Source organism: Rutilus rutilus (genome assembly GCF_951802725.1).
Source record: "Rutilus rutilus genome assembly, chromosome: 24".
Lineage (NCBI taxonomy): Eukaryota > Metazoa > Chordata > Actinopteri > Cypriniformes > Leuciscidae > Rutilus > Rutilus rutilus.
The window spans coordinates 27,585,623-27,604,847 of record NC_140228.1 but is presented as its reverse complement, the minus strand read 5'-3'; the positions used below and the strand labels follow the sequence as shown (position 1 = coordinate 27,604,847).

The following is a 19,225-nucleotide window of genomic DNA, read 5'->3' as shown; positions in this document are numbered from 1 at the left end:
GCATTAGATTAGATAACAAACGATCAATTCAGATATCTATGCTTAAATGCTGCTATACCTTTTCTCAGAACATTTTTAGATGACTTTGCACTAACAGGTCTCAAGTTGATTTTTAATGCATGTATGAAGTCAACTAGAAAATAACAATATCCATTGATTTTTTTTAATCATAAATGTTGCTTGGTTTGATATGGTATCATATAATGAAGTGACATTCATAATTTGTCTTAAAATATTGTTTGGAGCCCACTATATACACTCTTAATAATCAAGGTTGTTTATTGGCATCTAAATTGCCATCCATAGAAGAACAAACGTTTCTTTATAGTGGAAAAAGGTTCTTTAGTTTATTCAAATGTTCTTCAATTCACACTTAGTAAAATAAATGGTTATTTTAAGAACTGCTGACTGAATGGTTCTTCTGCCACGAAAAAAACCTTTTGGAAAAGTTATAAAAATGCATAAGGATAACTTTTTACTGAAATGAGTTTACAGCAATGTAAATGTATTATCAATGTATTATCAATCTACATGGTTAAAAGCGCTATATAAATGAAGATGACAGCAAGTCACACAAGCAGTTTCTTTGTTTATTGGGACACAATAAAGCTGAATGATTTGAGCCACTGGTTACAGTGTGTGTGACTCTCTCACATCAGCATTAGTGTGTGTGTGGCAGCAGCAGCAATGAAGACACTGCAAACATCTGGATCAACATGTATATGGGAAAGTTGCTTGTATCTCTTATCATATACAAGTATATTACATTCAGTTTGTTAAAAAAAAAAAAAGGGGGAATGTATAAGCACCGTTCAAGGTGTGCATTTAAATGGCACATCGACTGCCAGAACAGAACTATAACAGTGTTGCTCTTCACTAAAGATTCACGCTGACCGACTAATAAGCACATAATGATATCTTTTGGTTAGATAGTGTACAATCACATTCTGAACAGTTTAGCTTCATCTTTCTCCACAAAATCAAAAGAGAAATATTAGATTATGTTTTGCATAAATCAAACGAAGACCGTTTTTGCACTGCAACATTATTTTCAAGACAAATGAACATTATTGTAATGCAAAATAAATATTGCAGATGAGAACTCGGCAAAACATGTACTCGATTGTCATAAAAATAATGTCACAATTCAAAAAAATCTTAATGCTCCTAAAAAATAATCTTCATTTTATTTATGCAAAATCTTTTTTTTTTTTTTTTACTTTTGATTTTGGAGCTTAATATGATTATCAGCAGCTAATAATAATAATTAATCTTGAATCTGTCACAATTGCCATGTTAATGATTAAATAATTACCTGATTTTAATAAACAATATCATCTTCCATTTTATTCATAATTTTTTATTATTTTTTTTTTTTTTGATCTAACAATTTGTATAATTTCTCCCTGGTCCAAGTAGGATCAGCTTGCATGTGAAAATTATGCATTTCAAGCGAAATTAAATTATTTCTTTGAGGAACAAACCGTTGTGTTTACGTATGTGATAATATTCAGTATATTTCAGCCTAGATATTTCAACTGAATAATGGAATACAGTTTTACACAACAGACAAACAATTAGACAACCAAAACTTCATCTTTAGCGTACATATTTATAATGCTCAAAGTAGATCTAAAATATACTTTCATTTATCATACAATACATCTGCATATCAGGAATTAAATCTCAAGGGATAAACTTGACAACAAACATTGAAACTAACACAAAAGTTGCCTTCATTTGTAGAATCTTTATGGTAATGGTTAAACCTGAAATGGATTATGGGTACTGTAGTTTCATCAGAGAAAGGCATCCCATCATGCCTGCTCTGCGGTGTAAATGCGGTACATGAACGTGACAATCACAGCGGCGACAGCAGGAATCAACCAGTTTGACCACCAGCTGGAACAAGAGATGACACAGAAGATTTGGAACAAAGCACTTGGTAATTATCTTGAATTATTAACCGGATACTTGCCGTTTCTGAACTACAATGGAAAGTAAAAAAATAATAAACAATGGACTCAAAAGAACATGATCCCTCACTCATACAAGAAGAAAAGATGTCGTGTGTGTGTGTGTGTAACAAGAAATCTGGATTTCTTAGAAATATCTAAACCCTCAGATGTTCTTAGGCGTGTTTGTGCATAAATGTAAACTTACCTTGTCGTTTCTTGTACGGTTGTTACAAGCGAGTCCTGTTCAACAGAAAACCAAATGCACTTTTAGGTGGTTCTTACCAAATGTGAGACAAAAACAGTGAAAGTGCTGTGTGTGTGTGTGTGTGTGTGTGTGTGTGTGTGTGTGTGTGTGTGTGTGTGTGTGTGTGTGTGTGTGTGTTAAAACCAGGAACATGGAGAGAAAATATGATCTGAGAAATGCTTTACGTACTGGTGGTTTGGGAATCTTGTCCCTGTCGTCCTGAGAGGAAAGCAGAGGAGAGGCATGATTAAACAAAATATCACAGTTTTTTCACATTTTATTGACAAAGAAGAATGAATTACCATTAAATAGGCCTTAAAATTAGGTCAATACAACATCAGATAAACAACGACACATGACATCTTATGATCTTTTCTTTTTCAGACATTCTGGTGTAAATTTGCTGGTGTTCTTGGGATAACGGTCCTGTTGCAGGACCCAGTTTCAGCCGAGCTTCAGCTGTCGGATAGATCGGCTTCACATTTGACTTCAGAGTTTGTGGTCGACTCTACGACTGAAGGTGACCGGGTCCTGTGACTGCAAATCAAGCCCAAATCCTCAGCCCTCCACCACAGTGTTTGACAGCTGGAATGAGGCGTTTGTGCTGATGTTCTGCGTTTAGCTTTCTGTGCATTATGGCCAAACATCTCCACTTTGGTCTCGTCTATCCAATGGACATTGTTCCAGAAGTCTTGAGGTTTGTTCAGACCTAAGCCGTGCTGCCGTGTTCTTTTCAGAGAGAAGAAGCTTTCTCCAGGCAACCCTTCCAGACATGCCATACTTGTCCCGTCTTTTTCTAATTGTACTGTCATGGACTTTAACATTTAACATGCTATCTGACGTCCGACAACCGCCTTGACCGTTTTCCACTTGTGAATAATCTTCCTTACTGTATGATGGACTTTTAATTTGTTTGGAAATGACCTTGTAACCCTCACCAGATTGGTGGGCAGGAACAATTGCTTCTCTAAGATCATTGCTGATGTCTTTCCTCCTTGATATTGCGTTAACACACACCTGAAACTGCCAAAACTTCTGCTTTTATAGAGTTGGTCACACTTGCTGATGATCAATTAATCAAAGGCGTTTGATTAGCAGAGCCTGACTGATACTAACCCTCTTCATTCCTATAGAAGCAGTAAGTGTGTACTTAGTTTGTCAACTATGGCTTCTCTATTTGGGCCAAGTGTTTGTTAAATAAACAATGACACAGTGTAATATATCATGTGTTGTTGTTCATCTGAGGTTGTATTTGCCCTATTTGCCAAGGACCAGATGATTTTTTTTACTATGTCCCGACATGTAAAACCATAGAATTCAAAAGGGGGTACTTTCTTTTTCACACGACATGCAACTGGTCAAATATGTTGGTAAGACTTTTTTTTTTTTGTATGTTTTTGAAAGAAGTCTCTTCTGCTCTAAGGCTGCTCTAATTTGATCAAAAATACAGTAAATATTGTGAAATATTATTACAATGTAAAATAACTGTTTTCTATTTGAATGTGTTTTAAATTTGTAATTTCTTCCTGTGATCGAAACTGAAAAAGATTTGTTATTATGAATCAAAATACCTCACCGCAGTTCTATACATTTCTTTGAATTTTAATTCTACTTCTTTAAAATGTAATTACTGTTCTGCATGCCGTTTGCTATCTCACAACCAAATGAACTAGAATTTAAAATGCATTCTGAATTGATTTCTGCAAGGTGCACAACTCCACTCCTGACACAGGAACTCCCTGATAGCATCTGTGTGCTAAATCCAGCAGCATTACAGGTCCTTCGAGAGGATTCCAGATGGATTCCAGGTTATTGATAGTATCAATGCCCCTGGAGGTCTATGAAAACATCTCGGATTTCGTTAGATACAACTATGAATCAACAGACTTTTCATGGAACATTCCCAGATATCTCAGGGGGATTGGGACGTTTGTGACTTTGGTTGTATTTCTGGATATATGTACATATTTGTAAATCGCATCGGTTACCATTGGCATCTATAGGTGTGATGTAATCCCTTCACTGAAACTATAAATCATTAATGATTATTCATGTGTTTTTGTGTGCCAGACCGCCAGTGCTGACTGATGGTTGCAAAGCAACAGATGCAAAACAGACCTTGAAAAAACATGCAGGGTACAATTTAAAATAACAGCCCTCAAGAGCTAAATCGAAGCTTGTTTCCGACACAGAATAAAAAAAAAAATTAAAAAGATAATTGTGACTTTTTTTTCTCAAAATTGAGTTTTTCATTTTCTCAGAATTGTGAGATATAATCTTTTAACTGCAAAATATAAAGTTCAAATTGCAAGTCAAGATATAAACAAAAAAAAGTAAACTATAAACAAAAAAAAAGTTTACAAGTCTTACTTTTAATCTCAGAAATGCATGTTTATGTCTAGTAAGGCTGACTTTGAATTGTTTGTTTGTCTCGTAAGTCTTACTTTTTATCTCAGAATTGTGAGTTTATGTTTCATAAGTCTGACTTTTATCTCAGAATTGTTTGTTTGTTTCGTAAGTCTCACTTTTTTTATCTCAGAATTGTTTGTTTGTCTCGTAAGTCTTTTTATCTCAGAATTGTTTGTTTGTCTCGTAAGTCTTACTTTTTATCTCAGAATTGTGAGTTTATGTTTCATAAGTCTGACTTTTATCTCAGAATTGTTTGTTTGTCTCGTAAGTCTTACTTTTTATCTCAGAATTGTTTGTTTGTTTCGTAAGTCTTACTTTTTATCTCAGAATTGTTTGTTTGTTTCGTAAGTCTTACTTTTTTATCTCAGAATTGTTTGTTTGTCTCGTAAGTCTTTTTATCTCAGAATTGTTTGTTTGTCTCGTAAGTCTTACTTTTTATCTCAGAATTGTTTGTTTGTCTCGTAAGTCTTACTTTTTATCTCAGAATTGTTTGTTTGTCTTGTAAGTCTTACTTTTTATCTCAGAATTGTTTGTCGTAAGTCTTACTTTTGATCTCAGAATTGTTTGTTTGTCTCGTAAGTCTTACTTTTTATCTCAGAATTGTTTGTCGTAAGTCTTACTTTTGATCTCAGAATTGTTTGTTTGTCTCGTAAGTCTTACTTTTTTATCTCAGAATTGTTTGTTTGTCTCGTAAGTCTTACTTTTTATCTCAGAATTGCGAGGTATAAACTTTATAGACTTTTTTTCCCCTCAGAACTGTGAATTATAAACACACAATTCTGAGAAAAAAACAAAACATTTATAAAGTTTATATCTCAGAATTCTGAGAAAAAAAGTTTTGTGAGATAAAAAGTCACAGTTACCTTTTATTATTATTATTATTTTTTTTTACATTTATTCTGTGGCAGAAACAAGCTTCCATATAACCTTATTCAGAGCTGCACCATCAAGGCTATGAGGGTTAAACTTACCGTGTTTTCAATGGCATCCGCTGTAAAAAGCTCCTAGATCACTCATAATTTTCCACAGCTCATATTGTCGGGAGTTTTTTTGTTTACTGAAAACTCTTGGAAAGATATTTTTGCAGTGTTTCATCAGCAGAACAATACAAAAACACATTGAATAACAGTACAACCCACTGAAGAAATGTGTGTCTATCCCTCAAAGCCTAAATTTCATTTACTAGGAGCTGCTGTGGAATTGTCTAGCCTTTCAGTTTTTTTCTTGATTTACTTTTAATACAAAATTATTAAAATATTTCAATATTGAAATACTTTTTTTAATATTTCTGTAAATAGAGTATATTCACAAAAGCAGAAATGTCAGAAAGCACACAATGTTTTCTTCACACTAATGCTCAACTATAGTCCTGATTTCTGGTGGACTTACTGGATGCAGTTCTCCTATGAGCAGAGAACTGGCCATCTCGCGTGCATCTGTCGAGTGGCCGACATCTTCGAAACTCTCGGTGGCGTCTCCACCCGCTTGCTCTCGCAGCACCTCCTCTCCTCCGGGGTGCTGTGGACATCAGCAAATACATCAGAAGATCAAACTCGAAAGCAAAGCTCTATAAATCCCTTTTAAACTTGATTGCTCTTTTAAAACGGTTCCCTAGGAAGTTATCAGTTGATTTAAGTGTCATCAGTCATGCATCCATACGTCGACCAATTGATAGTTTTTGCAGATTAATCGGCACCGATTACCAATTTCTGGAACAATCTGTTATGGGCAATTTCCATACCGATAGTTTTCCGGGTTGCGTCCGTTGCTGGAGCGGCTGAGAAGAGCCTGCTGTCATTATACAGTACGAGAGCGGCCTCTAGAGGCCAAATGAAAACTAACACTGACACCTCGTGGAGTTTGTTTTGACACGTAAGGCCAGACACTTCAAAAATGGATTTAAAACAGACAATGAAACAGTATAGTACTACATGTTTTCATATCATTATAAAATGCTGCATTAGTGGAGAACAGCAGTGTGACACACACAACTGTTACCATCTATTTGCATTAGTTTATATCCAGCTGATCGCTTTTATGCATTCGTTATGCAGCGAAGTAGCATATTTGAAGCTAGAGACCTGAGAAAGCAAACGGTATCATCATGCAGCCGACAGAAACATATAAACAAATCAGAAATGCATTCGGTTTCAGTTCCTTTTTTCCGTCATTTTGATTAGATAATCATTAAGTGTTTTAAAATAGAAGCAAATAGAGTGTGAGAGTATATACAATAAACATGTGTCTAATTTCAATGATATGGCCTTTGTGTGGATATTTAAAGATGGCCGATAGTTAGCATGACTGTTTGGATGTATATGAAATGGTAGCCTAACCCTTTGCAATAAGATTCCATTTGTAACATTAACTAAGGTTAGCCTAATAAAAGTATAGTTCATTGTTAATTTCAATATTTACTAATACATTTTTACATTTAAAAGTTGTTTCTCTAAACATTAGTTAATGTACTATGAAATGAAATGAATGATCAAGGGGTATAATTTATATTTTTTATATTTAAAAAGTTTTCAAGGTTCAGTACTGCTTTTTAACTTTAGTAATAATGTTCTGCACTAGTTTATGTGTTATGTTTGTTTTCATTCAGTATCTATTTTAAAAACTATTGGTTGATTAATCCATATCGGCCAGTGTGGGCCAACCTAGTGTCGTTATCGGGCGACCTCTATCCTCCTTATGTGCACTTTTAGACCTAGCATGAGTACATTTTTTAGAATAGGTGGTTCTCTAGATATAGAAAATGATAGAAATAGATAATAGGGAAAGATGTGAAATGTTAGAGTGGTTATCTGATCAATTACAGGAAAGTAGTGTGTGGTGCAACTACAGCTTTTCTTCATACAAATCTGACCACCAAAAGCAAATTTAATCAAAAATAACAGTGCATTTGATTGTTTAACGAGATATATTAGTTACTACCCTAATGCCAATTTCACACCAAACACATTAGTTGGCAACTATTGTTAATTAAATCTCTTGAGAGCACTTGGCATTTTGGCAAAGTTCACTCCATTCAGTGCTCACCTTAAGCAGTGTAAACTTTTGTACTGGACGTTTTGAGCTGACTTTTTCAATGCATTAATTTATTAACAATATGCATTATAATGCACATATATTATATTTCTATTATGCATTACACAATTCCAATTCAGCGGTTCTATGTTTATACAAAGCAATACACGTAATCCATGCATTACAAAATTCCAAAACAATAGCATAATGCAAATGTTAGCTATGTGTTTGGCACCAAACTGAACATTTGAGGCTCTATTTTAAAAACTCACCTCCTCGAGAAACTTTGTGACGTCGTACACTTTATTATTAATGATAATCCATGTACTTTTAAATGAGTTCCGTTCCTCCACTTCTGACAAACGATAATATTTAACACCCTTTTCGTCTGTTCCGTTGTTTTCCATTGGTTTGTTTAAATGTGTGTTACTTGCTCAGAAACTTTCATAAGTTCTCCTACGAACCGTTCACTTCACCTACTTCAAAACTGGACCTACTACCAACAATGTATTTCCTAACTCGCCAGGCAACGCCCATTCCGCTTAAGACGAAATCTGATTGGATGGTATCATGCCTGGGTTTCCTAGTGTGTCTGTTTTGATTGGACCAAGGGCTGTCAATCAACTCATTAGGTCATAGGTTTCGGCGAAACACACGAAGTGACTCGGCTGAAGTTCACGAAAGTTCATGAGAGGACAGTTCTCACGCAATACGGAAACGTTGCAGTTTATCGCCATCACGTTAATCTAGTGATGTCCGTTAGTCACGATAATTCAAGTGGGTTGCCCTTAACGCTGCCTCAGGCGCCTGTTGTTGATGTCGTTTAGGTGTTTCTGTCAGATAAGAGTGTGCTCACTTAAAACACTGTCACGCGAGCCTTTAGTGTCTCGCTCTTGCCGCCAAAAGCTTTCGCCGTTTTACCTCAACATATTTGTATAACCTCACTGAGGTAAAAAGTACTTTCTTTCTTTCTTTCTTTCTTTCTTTCTTTCTTTCTTTCTTTCTTTCTTTCTTTCTTTCTTTCTTTCTTTCTTTCTTTCTTTCTTTCTTTCTTTCTTAAATTATAAGTCTTTTTGCAAAACTCCTGTTTATTGGAGTTTTGTCTCATCTGAGGGAATTACTCTGGAAGTGTCATTTCTAATTTAATCTTTGGACCAAGATAGTCTCTGATTAACCACTAATAGCTCATTTTGGTCACAGATCAGTGACTCTGTTAGTTTGCCCTGTTTAACCCTCACGATTTCCCTTTTCAGAATGAGTGGAAGTGGGACACAGTCTTTGTTTTTCCTCAGTCTTCCGGACCTGAGGAATCTATGTTGTGTAAATCTGTTCTTCCCGAAAAGTTACGATGAAGGGGAGTTGAGAAACAAACAATTGAAAACCTGCAGGTGAAAAGACAAATATTATGTTTTAAAATACGAGTTACTGGTATATATATATATATATATATATATATATATATATATATGAAGAGTTAAGATGCAAAAGCCTCTAAGTGCCATCTGAAATTTTCTTCTAGAATGATCATTTTTATAAAGCTTGTATATATATATTTTTTAAATATTTTATTTAACAATTAATAGGTAATTTGCATTGCCATTTAAGTGAAATTATTGAACTTAAATATACAAGCTTTATAAAAATGATCATTCTAGAAGTAAATTTCAGATGGCACTTAGAGGTATTTGCATCTGAACTCTTCATATAAAAACATGGTATTATGGTTTTTCTACATATATTTATAATATCTTGATAGATTATCTTTAACTTGTGATTTAATGCACATAAAGCAATTATTTATCTGTGCACAACATTTTTTAATTTACGTTCCTCATGTTCTTGAATCAAAATAGCTTCCCCTCCGCAACATCTCGTCTCTGATGACGTGTGTACTGGCGTGAGGGCGGGGCAATCTGTCACTCATATAAGATCCACCAATAGCAAACCACAACCATCCAATCAATTCCCAATAGACAAAATCAAGTTGTGCCCTACATTTGTTCTTGTTCGAGAAGCAGTTTCACTTGGACATACTTGGATATACACAATAGAAAAGAAAAGATTATCACATCTTCCATTTCATGCCAACTTTATGTAAATCAACACACTAGACTAGAGTTACAAACTGTATTGGATTTTAAAGACATATTCTGTCTATTTAACAGCCAGGCAAGCAGACCCCCTCGTTTGTTTCCTAGGATGATGGAAGTGCTTTATGTTTCACTATTTTGACCTTGGAAGTGTCAAAATCACCTCAACTGCATCAATCACAGATATTACATGCTTCCACTAAACTGAAACAAAGTCTTATTTGTTCCTTCTCTTTCAGGGAGCTTGTTCTCTTGCATTCAGACGTTGTTGCCTCACCTGTGTTAGGCCATTGTGGGGGCATCACTGTTATAATGACTGTAAGTATGATATAGTGTGTGTGTGTGATATCAATTATAATTTACAATCAGCTTTAAATTTTTTTTTATATATATATATAAATAACCGAAATGCTGAATAAACTCCGGTCTCCTGTGACCTTAGAGAGGATAAGCAGCCGCTATAAACAGTGGATGGATATAACTATTTTTTTTTTAATTAAATGTATGATTCAATTGCATTTTGTAGTTGAGGAAATAGAGTACATCATACCGGAGAGCAAGAGAGCATATATACATGCATATTGTTGTATTATCCTAATTCTTGATAAGTTTGCCAATAGATTAGAACTTCGATTCTAAGCATTTATTTGTGAGAGTATTGATCCAAACTGTTTACTTTTAAGCAGTGATTTAACTATTTATTTAGTTTAATCTGATTGTGTCGTATGGATTGGCGTAAAAAAACTGTATAGCAAATAATCGTGTAGGATAATAACTATTGTTCCTTTTCAGTCACGTGACTGGCACAGAGACCTGGAAAGCAAAACATCCCTAAAACTGCAACATAAGCCTGTCAATTTTACATCTGTTTCAAGCCACACATATTTAGATCACCTCTCCAAAGAAGAAAAACAAAAATATGTAGATAAAGTGCAAGTTTTGGGCACTTGTGATCCATATGCAGCACCTGTTGCAGTATTTAAAACATTAAAAACAGCAGGACGTTCTTAAAAACTACTGAAAGTGCCTTAATGTACTAAAACAGTGGTGTTAAAAGACCAAATTCAACTTTATTAATGATGCACACTATATACAGGCGAGCTGGGGCCGGTTTCACAAAGCTATTTTTTTAGACTAGTCTAATGCAAGTTAGACTGTTGCACAAAAATAAAGACTGACTTAATTTAGACCAAAGAAATTAGACCAAAGACACCTTACCCCCAGGCTAACTTAGGTCTAAGACTCTATGTCACCTTGGTATGGAAGCTTGTTTCCGCCACAAAAAAAAAAAATTTAAATGATAATTGCGACTTTTTATCTCACAATTGCGAGTTTACATAAATAAAGTCAGAATTGCGAGATACAAAGTCAGAATTGCGTGAAGTAAAGTCGCAATTGCGTGTTATAAAGTCAGAATTGCGAGATATAAAGTCAGAATTGCGTGTTATAAAGTCAGAATTGCGAGATATAAAGTCAGAATTGCGAGATATAAAGTCAGAATTGCGTGAAATAAAGTCAGAATTGCGAGATATAAAGTCAGAATTGTGTGAAATAAAGTCAGAATTGCGTGTTATAAAGTCAGAATTGCGAGATATAAAGTCAGAATTGCGTGAAGTAAAGTCGCAATTGCGTGTTATAAAGTCAGAATTGCGAGATATAAAGTCAGAATTGCGTGTTATAAAGTCAGAATTGCGAGATATAAAGTCAGAATTGCGTGAAATAAAGTCAGAATTGCAAGATATAAAGTCAGAATTGTGTGAAATAAAGTCAGAATTGCGTGTTATAAAGTCAGAATTGCGAGATATAAAGTCGCAATTGCGTGTTATAAAGTCAGAATTCTGACTTTTTCTCGCAATTGCGACTTTATATCACGCAATTCTGACTTTATAACACGCAATTGCGAGTTTATATCTCGCAATTCTGACATATTTTCTCAGAATTGTGAGATATAAACTCACAATTGTGAGATATAAAGTCCAATTCTAAGGGAAAAAAAAAGACTGACTTTTTTTTTTTTTTACCTCAGAATAGTTTATCTCACAATTCTGACTTTATAACACGCAATTGCGACTTTATATCATGCAATTCTGACTTTATATCTCCCAATTGCGTACCTTGGCAACCAGCAGTAACAATCAGTTACATTACAAACAACCAAAAGAAAAGGGAAAATGGCTCATAATTTAAACATTTCTTCTTGTTACTACATTCTCCGCTAAATTTCCCAAGTAAAATGTCCTTGTAACTGTTACACTCCTCCAACAAACACATATTCTCCACTGGGGTAAACTGCACTGTGTAGTCCTATTTAAGATAGTCAGAGTCTTAAGTGCTTTGTGCAACGATCTGATTTTGATGTCTATCTGAAGTCTGACTATCTACTATATCTAAGCCATAGTCAAAGTCTATCTTTGTGAAACCGGCCCCAGGTGAGCCCAGAATATGACAGCAACAGTGGAAACCGCATTGTATTTATACTCCAGGTTCACCTGCTCGCCTGTATACACATCATTAATAAGGTGTATATTAAATGTGTTTTTGTTTTTTATATCACAGTCTTACGACATCAGCACAAACCTAGTAAGAATGACAGGCGGGCAATGGAGAAAAGTCTAGTTTTGCCCTCCTGGTGTGCGTGAAAACAATGAATTTCTCATTTTTACGCAAGCAATCACAGAACCATCTGGAGGTTTTCAAAGTGATGTGATATTTATTATATTGGGTTTATGTGACATTTGTTACAAATGTTTTTTTATTTTTATTAAAAGTTGCATGTTCTGTAATTGCTGATGATAAATTATGAACAAAAACAGAAATCTGATCATTTGCTGTGTAGGCCTTTTAGGATCAAAAGGAAAGTAGAATTGCCCTAATAAAATCTGATTAGTGTATTTGGGTTGCTGTATGCATCATTTTTTGACATAATTATATCTATATCAGACTTTCCACATGATGTGTGCATGCAAGACATATTTAATGTTTAGTACACTTAGCATTCGACGTGTCTCTCAATTGTATTCCTACTTGCATAGACGAATTAACCAATGCTCTTGCTCACAAAATGCAACTTTTTTTTCCCAATAAAATGTAACTTAATTATATTTAATGATGATTTGATTTAATGCCATAACATACTGTATGAATAATTCCATGTCAGGCAAAACATTTATGATTTATATTGCTTTTCCTGTCAGTACGTGTTATTGCTCTTCTTTTTTTCCTCAGTGTTCGTGATACGTGCATCACCTTGCGTGCATTTGCACCTGTCAGTGAAGTCTGTGGTGTTGCATGTGCGTGACTTCTCATCTGTGTGTGTGTGTGTGCGTGTCAGCACAGCTCGTGCTAAGGCACGTCCCGTGCGAAGCCAAATATTTGAGGCACATTCCACACACTCTGTCATCTCCTTTCCTGTCCTGAACTAAGGCCAATTAAATCAGCACTTCACACTGTTAAAAGCAGCCACCGAGATGCCGTGGTTCCCCTTCAGTGGTGCTTTGATTTGAATGTGATGCACATTTCACAAAAGTTGTGAATGTGTTGTCAGACTTCAATGGCTGCACTGGTGAATAATTGACTATGTTGTGCTTATATAACTTCCGTGGCATTTGTGCTTGTGTTGCCAAAAGGGTAAAGATGACATGCTTTGTAGCAATTCAACTCCATTGAATGAAGGTCTGAATTAAGTTTGTGTGCTTCTTTTAAGTCCTTGATCTCTAGTTTTTGGACCTGATGTATATGAACGTGGTATTTATGTTTAACTGTCCATTCTGATTGTCCCCTGCACTTTGTCTTAGGTTACATTTCACAAGAGAGGCATCATCCAGGCCTTTGCACAGAAGCATGGTCTACAGGTTAGTGTAAAGAGATTTGTCTGTGTCTTGTTTGTACAGACAAATCTCAAATGTTCATGTTTCATGTGTTCAGTCTGACCTTTATCCCAGACTGACACTATTTGTCCGTCCCGAACAGTGTCTATTAAAGTTAAATGTTTTTCAAAGAAGTCTCTTCTGCTCACCAAGGCTGCTTTTATTTGATATAAAATAGTGCCACGGTAATAATGTGAAATATTACAATTTAAAATACTGTTTTCCATGTGAATATATGTTAAAGTGTAATTTATTCCTGTGATCAAAGCTGAATATTCAGCATCATTACTCCAGTCTTCAGTGTGTCACATGATCCTTCACAAATCTTTCTAATATGATGATTTGCTGCTCAAGAAACGTTTCTGATTATTAATGTTGAAAACCGTTGTGATAATTATTTTTTCAGGATTCTTTGATGAATAGAAAGTTCAAAAGAACAACATTAATTTGGAATATAAACATATCAATGTCTTTACTGTCACGTTTGATCAATTTCGTTGTGTCTTTGCTGAATACAATTATTAACTTCTTTAAAGAAAAAACAGAATTGTGAAGAATGACTAAAGTCTGATGTAAATGTAAATTCTGATTTGACTCTTCAGACTGAGGTTGCATTTGCAAAACATCAGACATGTATCTTAATTTTTGGACCGCATATGCAAGAATGAAAAAGACTAGATTTCATGTGGTTACAGTATAACAATTGCATATATTACAGTACTGGTCTGAGTGACATATGAATAAAAATAAAAAAACACATCAGATTTGGTCCACTTTTGCCTTTGTGCTAATAATAGTCTTTCTTTTTTCATCCTGTAGCTCAACCTTCCTCAAAGAGTATTGCCTGCCATTCTGCAGACCTGTTTGTCTTATTCAGTGACTGCTAAACTGGCCCCTAAATGGAACAAAGCTGGTCAATACCTAATAGCAGGTGAGTATTAAAGGGATACTTCACCGATTAGCATTAAGCTTTGTATCAGTAGAAACCCGGTAGTATTTTCGAATCTTCCCTCCCTCATGTCCCCCTGAGACCAGAGATTTCTGGATTGTGTGTTTGGAAAAAAAACTCAGATGACGCAAAAATCGTCATTTAGCTCATCAGAGGCTTTTTTGGCCAGAGGCGAGAGACTCCAGCCAGTAGGAGGAGCTCGTTCTGCATGTCTTCAACCCGCCCATAGGGGGATCTCACGATAAAATGGCGTCTTTTCAGTTTCGAGTCGACTAGTAGCCTAGTTGTATCATGTCTTCTGATACTGCCCTCTGTAACCGGTGGGCGTGGCTTGGGAGTGGGGCAGCGAAGCAAGTGCATTCTGGGAGTTGTTGTCTTTCATCCACATGAGCCAAAAAAACATTTTCTGGCTTTTCTCAGTCTAGACGGCACCAACTTCTAAAGTAATTTCACATTTCTACTACATAAATGACCCAATTTAAATACACATTCATCTTTCCAGCAGTGAAATATCCCTTTAAAGTCCCCCTGTAGTCAATAATTGTATCCCTTAAAACGCATCTTTGATCACCAAAATTACATATTTAAAAGTTTTTTCACTGAAATTTTTTTTCTTCCTGCCTTAAAATAGCTTGAATGTAACTCGACACCATTGCCTCATTTACTATACGTGGTTCTATGGATATGCAAATGAGCCCCGCCTCCACTCACTCACTCACAGCAGCTCAGAGATCCACTCGTGGATCTGATTGGTTACAAGGTAGTTTGTGACGTCAGAAATGACTCAGCAATGGTGTTGACTTATGAATTTGCACATGGTTTGTCTTAAAGCACATTAAAAACACCACATACAGATATAAACAACATTAAAAGCTGAATTTTGCCTGTCTGGATTCATATGAGACAGGCAATAGAAAATGACATAACTGATCACTGACAAATTAACTCTGATGCCTTTTGTGAAGACAGTCTTTCCCTAGTACAGGGTTCACTGATTTAGCTGCTGTGTAATCTTAACTGAGCCCTCTTTCTAGTGTAGGGACAAGCCATTCATGTAGTTCGATCCCTTCGTTTCCTTTACTGAGCTAATCTTTTTATTGCCTTGGCTCAGGGTCAGCAATAGTCAGTTCAGAGCAGTTTAACTAAAAGAAAGGAGCTAAGATCATCAAGATCACTGTAATGCATTATCACTGTGCCGGCATAATTAAAGTTACTAATTAAACTGGTATATAAGCTATTGTTAAGTACACTACTTGACAGTTTCATCCGTTTTTAGTATTTACTAGTGTTTATTAGTTCAATGCTCCTGTCGTCTGCTGTGTTCAGACTTCTCGGTTCGTTTCTCAGCCAAGAATTAGTTAGTATTAAATATTTGATGTATGAGTTAAAAATCAGCACGATAAGATAACCAGACCGTTTGATGGCCTTGTGATGGAGGCCGTGCCTTGAAAATGTGTGTGGCACTGTCCTTGAGCGCAGTTAAAGCTGTATTCATGGCTCTCAGAAGTCTTTGTAATTCTCTATTAAAGCTGAGCCGAGAGAATTTAATACAATTTAATCTCTTTTTAAGAAAATGTGAGGGTTTTAAAACACACGTCATCAAAAATTCTTCTTAACGATGTTAACAGATTGCAACACTCCCCCATCACAAGGCGTTTAATGAATTGCACAGAAATCTCAATAGGAGAGCCACTTTTACCGCAAAGTGTCAAAAGTTATATCCAGTCATAAATACCATGTGCGCTTATCAATCTGTCACCCCTGAACATACAATATGCAATGCAATAAATACAAAAGTGGGGAACAAATTATTCTTTATGATTTACCAGTCAAATTTGTAACTAAGTGTGGATAACTTTAGCTGAAAAATAACTTTATTAAAGAACCGCTATAAAGCCAAAACAATCTCTGTTACCATAAAGTATACGTTTATCTCTGTAAAGCTGCTTTGAAACAATCTCCATTGTTAAAACCGCTATAGAAATGAGGATGACTTGACTTGACTAAGTCAAGATGATTTCCCTAAATGACAAAAAAACAACAACAGGATTTCCAGAATATTTTCATCCCAGAATATATTTAATGACCGTAAGTTATCTTTTTTCCTACATCAGCCCATAGTGCATCTAACAGCCCGATCTCATGAAAGTGCATATCTATAGCATTAATGTTATTTCTCGTGCCATTTATACACCAAAAATAGTTTTTGCGTGCGTGTGATACACACTTTATGGCGTGTAATATACACACTCCACACCCTTATTCCTACCCAAGGGGTTTACCCTGCACACATCTGCGGCGTGTTACGGCTGCGACACGTTAGTAGTCTAGTCAATGCTTGTGTTTACACCAGCCGTGACTCGGAGCGTTTCAGAAGCAGAAAAGTCTATTTTAGACGCATCCAAGCCGCACCGTAAATACAAAATAACACCCTGTGCAGACTCCCAATTGTATTGCACACCAATATCCTTGGTAGAAACCATAGACTGTAAGGTAGAAACCCAAAAATCAAGAAAAACCACGTCGGACAGGCAAATCACGTGGTCTCGCGCATCCAGTCGCTTTCACTTCTGAAATGCTCCTGGTGTCAGTTGGCACCGCGTGGAGGACGGAACAAAACCTCGTCGGAGCCGTAACGCGCCGCAGACGTGTGCAGTGTATATAAGGGGTCATAGTGCCTGTCATATGCACGCAAAAACTATTTTTGGCGTATAAATGGCACGAGAAATAAAATTCATGCTTTCATGAGATCGTGTTGGTATCTAACCATCCAAGAGCACATTCGGCTTTAAGAGCTGGTACTAACTCCGCAGTGAGTCGCTGGCAGTGGCTTGCACAACGTTTGTTTCAATCGGATTTAATTCATTCCGATTGATGAATCTGAATGTAGTTTACACATGAATGCTAAACATGTGATCGGGTTGATGTGCGTGTTTATGGGCCCTATTTTAACGATCTAAGCGTATGGTCTAAAGCAGTGGTTCCCAACCTTTTATTGTCTGAGACCCCCTTTTTCCCAAGAAAATATTTTAGGGTCCCCCTTCACATTTAATGATATTATCGCTCTTGTTGGCTAGCAGCAAGGATGACAAAATATGTTGTTTTCAAGCAAACGGTAGGCTATGTTTATTACTATAACCAGATATGTTTATGCACAAATAATAGCCTATAGCCTAATATTGAAAATACAATAACAAAAACATCAGTGGGCCATTTGTAATTTAAAAACCTAAGCCTAAGAGTAGCCTATAAATTGGCCCTATTTGAATCGCAATAAAAAAATATCAGTATTCACACTGGTGTGTAGGTTAAAAAAAAAGAATGAATATATAGGCTATTACAAAATTACTGCTGTCTGGGACCTCAATACTTGCATGTTATTTGTGAGGCTTTATCAATAAGTGTGAGGATCTGCTGGTCGTGAGTAATTTGGTCAATGCGTGGAGAGATCTTTAACAGGGTAAGACATCTTTATCATCCTCAAGGGTCAGTCTGGCCCATATGTATTTGGTTTTTAAGGCTGTCATGGTTAAAATCCCATTTTTGGTCAGCCAGGCCAGGTAATGGATAAAATGAGCTAAAGTAATATGATCGTTCTCCTTAAAGCATGCATTCCTTTTTTTTGCGCTATAGCGATCGTTAATAAACATGCGTTTGTTAACAGAATAATGCGTCTTTTGGAGCCGGAATTACTTCTCTGTGTTTGACTATGACGAGTCACGCAGGTCAAGTACCACTACTCCGCAGCGGCGGCGATCCGAACCAGTGTTAAATAGTCCCAATATAAACACTTATTATAGGTGTACCATAGTGATTCAGAATAAGACAAAAACACGGTTTGGAAGATGGATTCATGATGAACTCGCTCATTATATACATTTTGTACATACATTTTTAACATAGAAAAAGTTACGGACGACTTGAATGCTCATTACTCAAAACTTTTCAAAATATGACGCGACCCCCCAGAGAGCTCGCCGAGACCCCCTTGTGGGCCGCGACCCCCCTGTTGGGAACCACTGGACTAAAGCGCACGGCGCAAGTTCACTTAGGGCGTGTCCGAATCCACTTTTGCTAGTTTAACGATGGGAAAAATGGTCGGCGCGCCAGGCGCATGGTCTAAAAGGGTTGTCCCTATTGTAATGGGTGTGTATTGGGATTTATGTGTGTTAAACCAATCAGAGTCTCATCTCCCATTCCCTTTAAATGCCAGTTGCGCCACGACATGGCAGACTCGCTATTTACATGACGGAATTTGATAGTGGAAAGGCCGAACGCGTCTCCTGAGCGCAAACGTATCTGCTCGTGCGCGAGGTAAAAGTGTGCAAGCAGATCATCTACGGGACAAGCCGGATTCCACCATATCTTTATGTTCACAATAATAATCTTTTACATTGTAATCCTTTTATTTTAAAGGGGGGGTGAAACACTCAGTTTCAGTCAATCTCATGTTAATCTTGAGTACCTATAGAGTAGTATTGCATCCTTCATATCTCCAAAAAGTCTTATTATATTTATAAAAGAAAGATAGGCTGTACCGAGTCTTTCCGGAAAAAAACGAGCGGCTGGAGGCGTGCCTTGTGGGCGGAGCGAAAGAATCACGACAACATTAACTATACGTGATCATGTTGTTTACTTGCTGTGCTTACGCGATAGCTAACAACACACAGACATTTGAC

General features: G+C 36.2%; 2 protein-coding genes across 2 annotated transcripts in view; one reads left to right on the top strand and one right to left on the bottom strand.

Moving 5' to 3' along the window:
* Positions 1–576: 576 nt before the first annotated feature.
* On the bottom strand, positions 577–8,307 carry cyb5a (cytochrome b5 type A (microsomal)). The gene is made up of 5 exons (XM_084398781.1): positions 7,914–8,307; positions 6,001–6,129; positions 2,392–2,421; positions 2,164–2,198; positions 577–1,902 (listed from the first exon to the last, which is right to left on the bottom strand). The coding sequence occupies exons 1-5, from the start codon at positions 8,046–8,048 to the stop codon at positions 1,818–1,820; spliced, it is 414 nt and encodes a 137-aa protein (XP_084254907.1). The 5' UTR covers positions 8,049–8,307; the 3' UTR covers positions 577–1,817.
* Positions 8,277–19,225, top strand: part of cUnh18orf63 (chromosome Un C18orf63 homolog) — a 34,802-nt gene continuing 23,853 nt past the window's right edge. The window contains exons 1-5 of the mRNA XM_084398776.1: positions 8,277–8,590; positions 8,895–9,029; positions 9,971–10,049; positions 13,526–13,582; positions 14,417–14,528. Coding sequence (XP_084254902.1) covers positions 8,896–9,029; positions 9,971–10,049; positions 13,526–13,582; positions 14,417–14,528 — 382 coding nt within the window. The 5' untranslated portion in view covers positions 8,277–8,590; position 8,895. The remainder of the gene's footprint in view (positions 8,591–8,894; positions 9,030–9,970; positions 10,050–13,525; positions 13,583–14,416; positions 14,529–19,225) is intronic.

Bases quoted from the DNA above. Each gene is read 5' to 3' on its own strand.
- cyb5a (XM_084398781.1), bottom strand. From the start codon at position 8,048: ATGGAAAACAACGGAACAGACGAAAAGGGTGTTAAATATTATCGTTTG. The intron at 6,130-7,913 runs GTGAGTTTTTAA...TGATGTCCACAG, and splicing joins TCACAAAGTTTCTCGAGGAG to CACCCCGGAGGAGAGGAGGT. The intron at 2,199-2,391 runs GTACGTAAAGCA...TCTGTTGAACAG, and splicing joins ACAAGATTCCCAAACCACCA to GACTCGCTTGTAACAACCGT.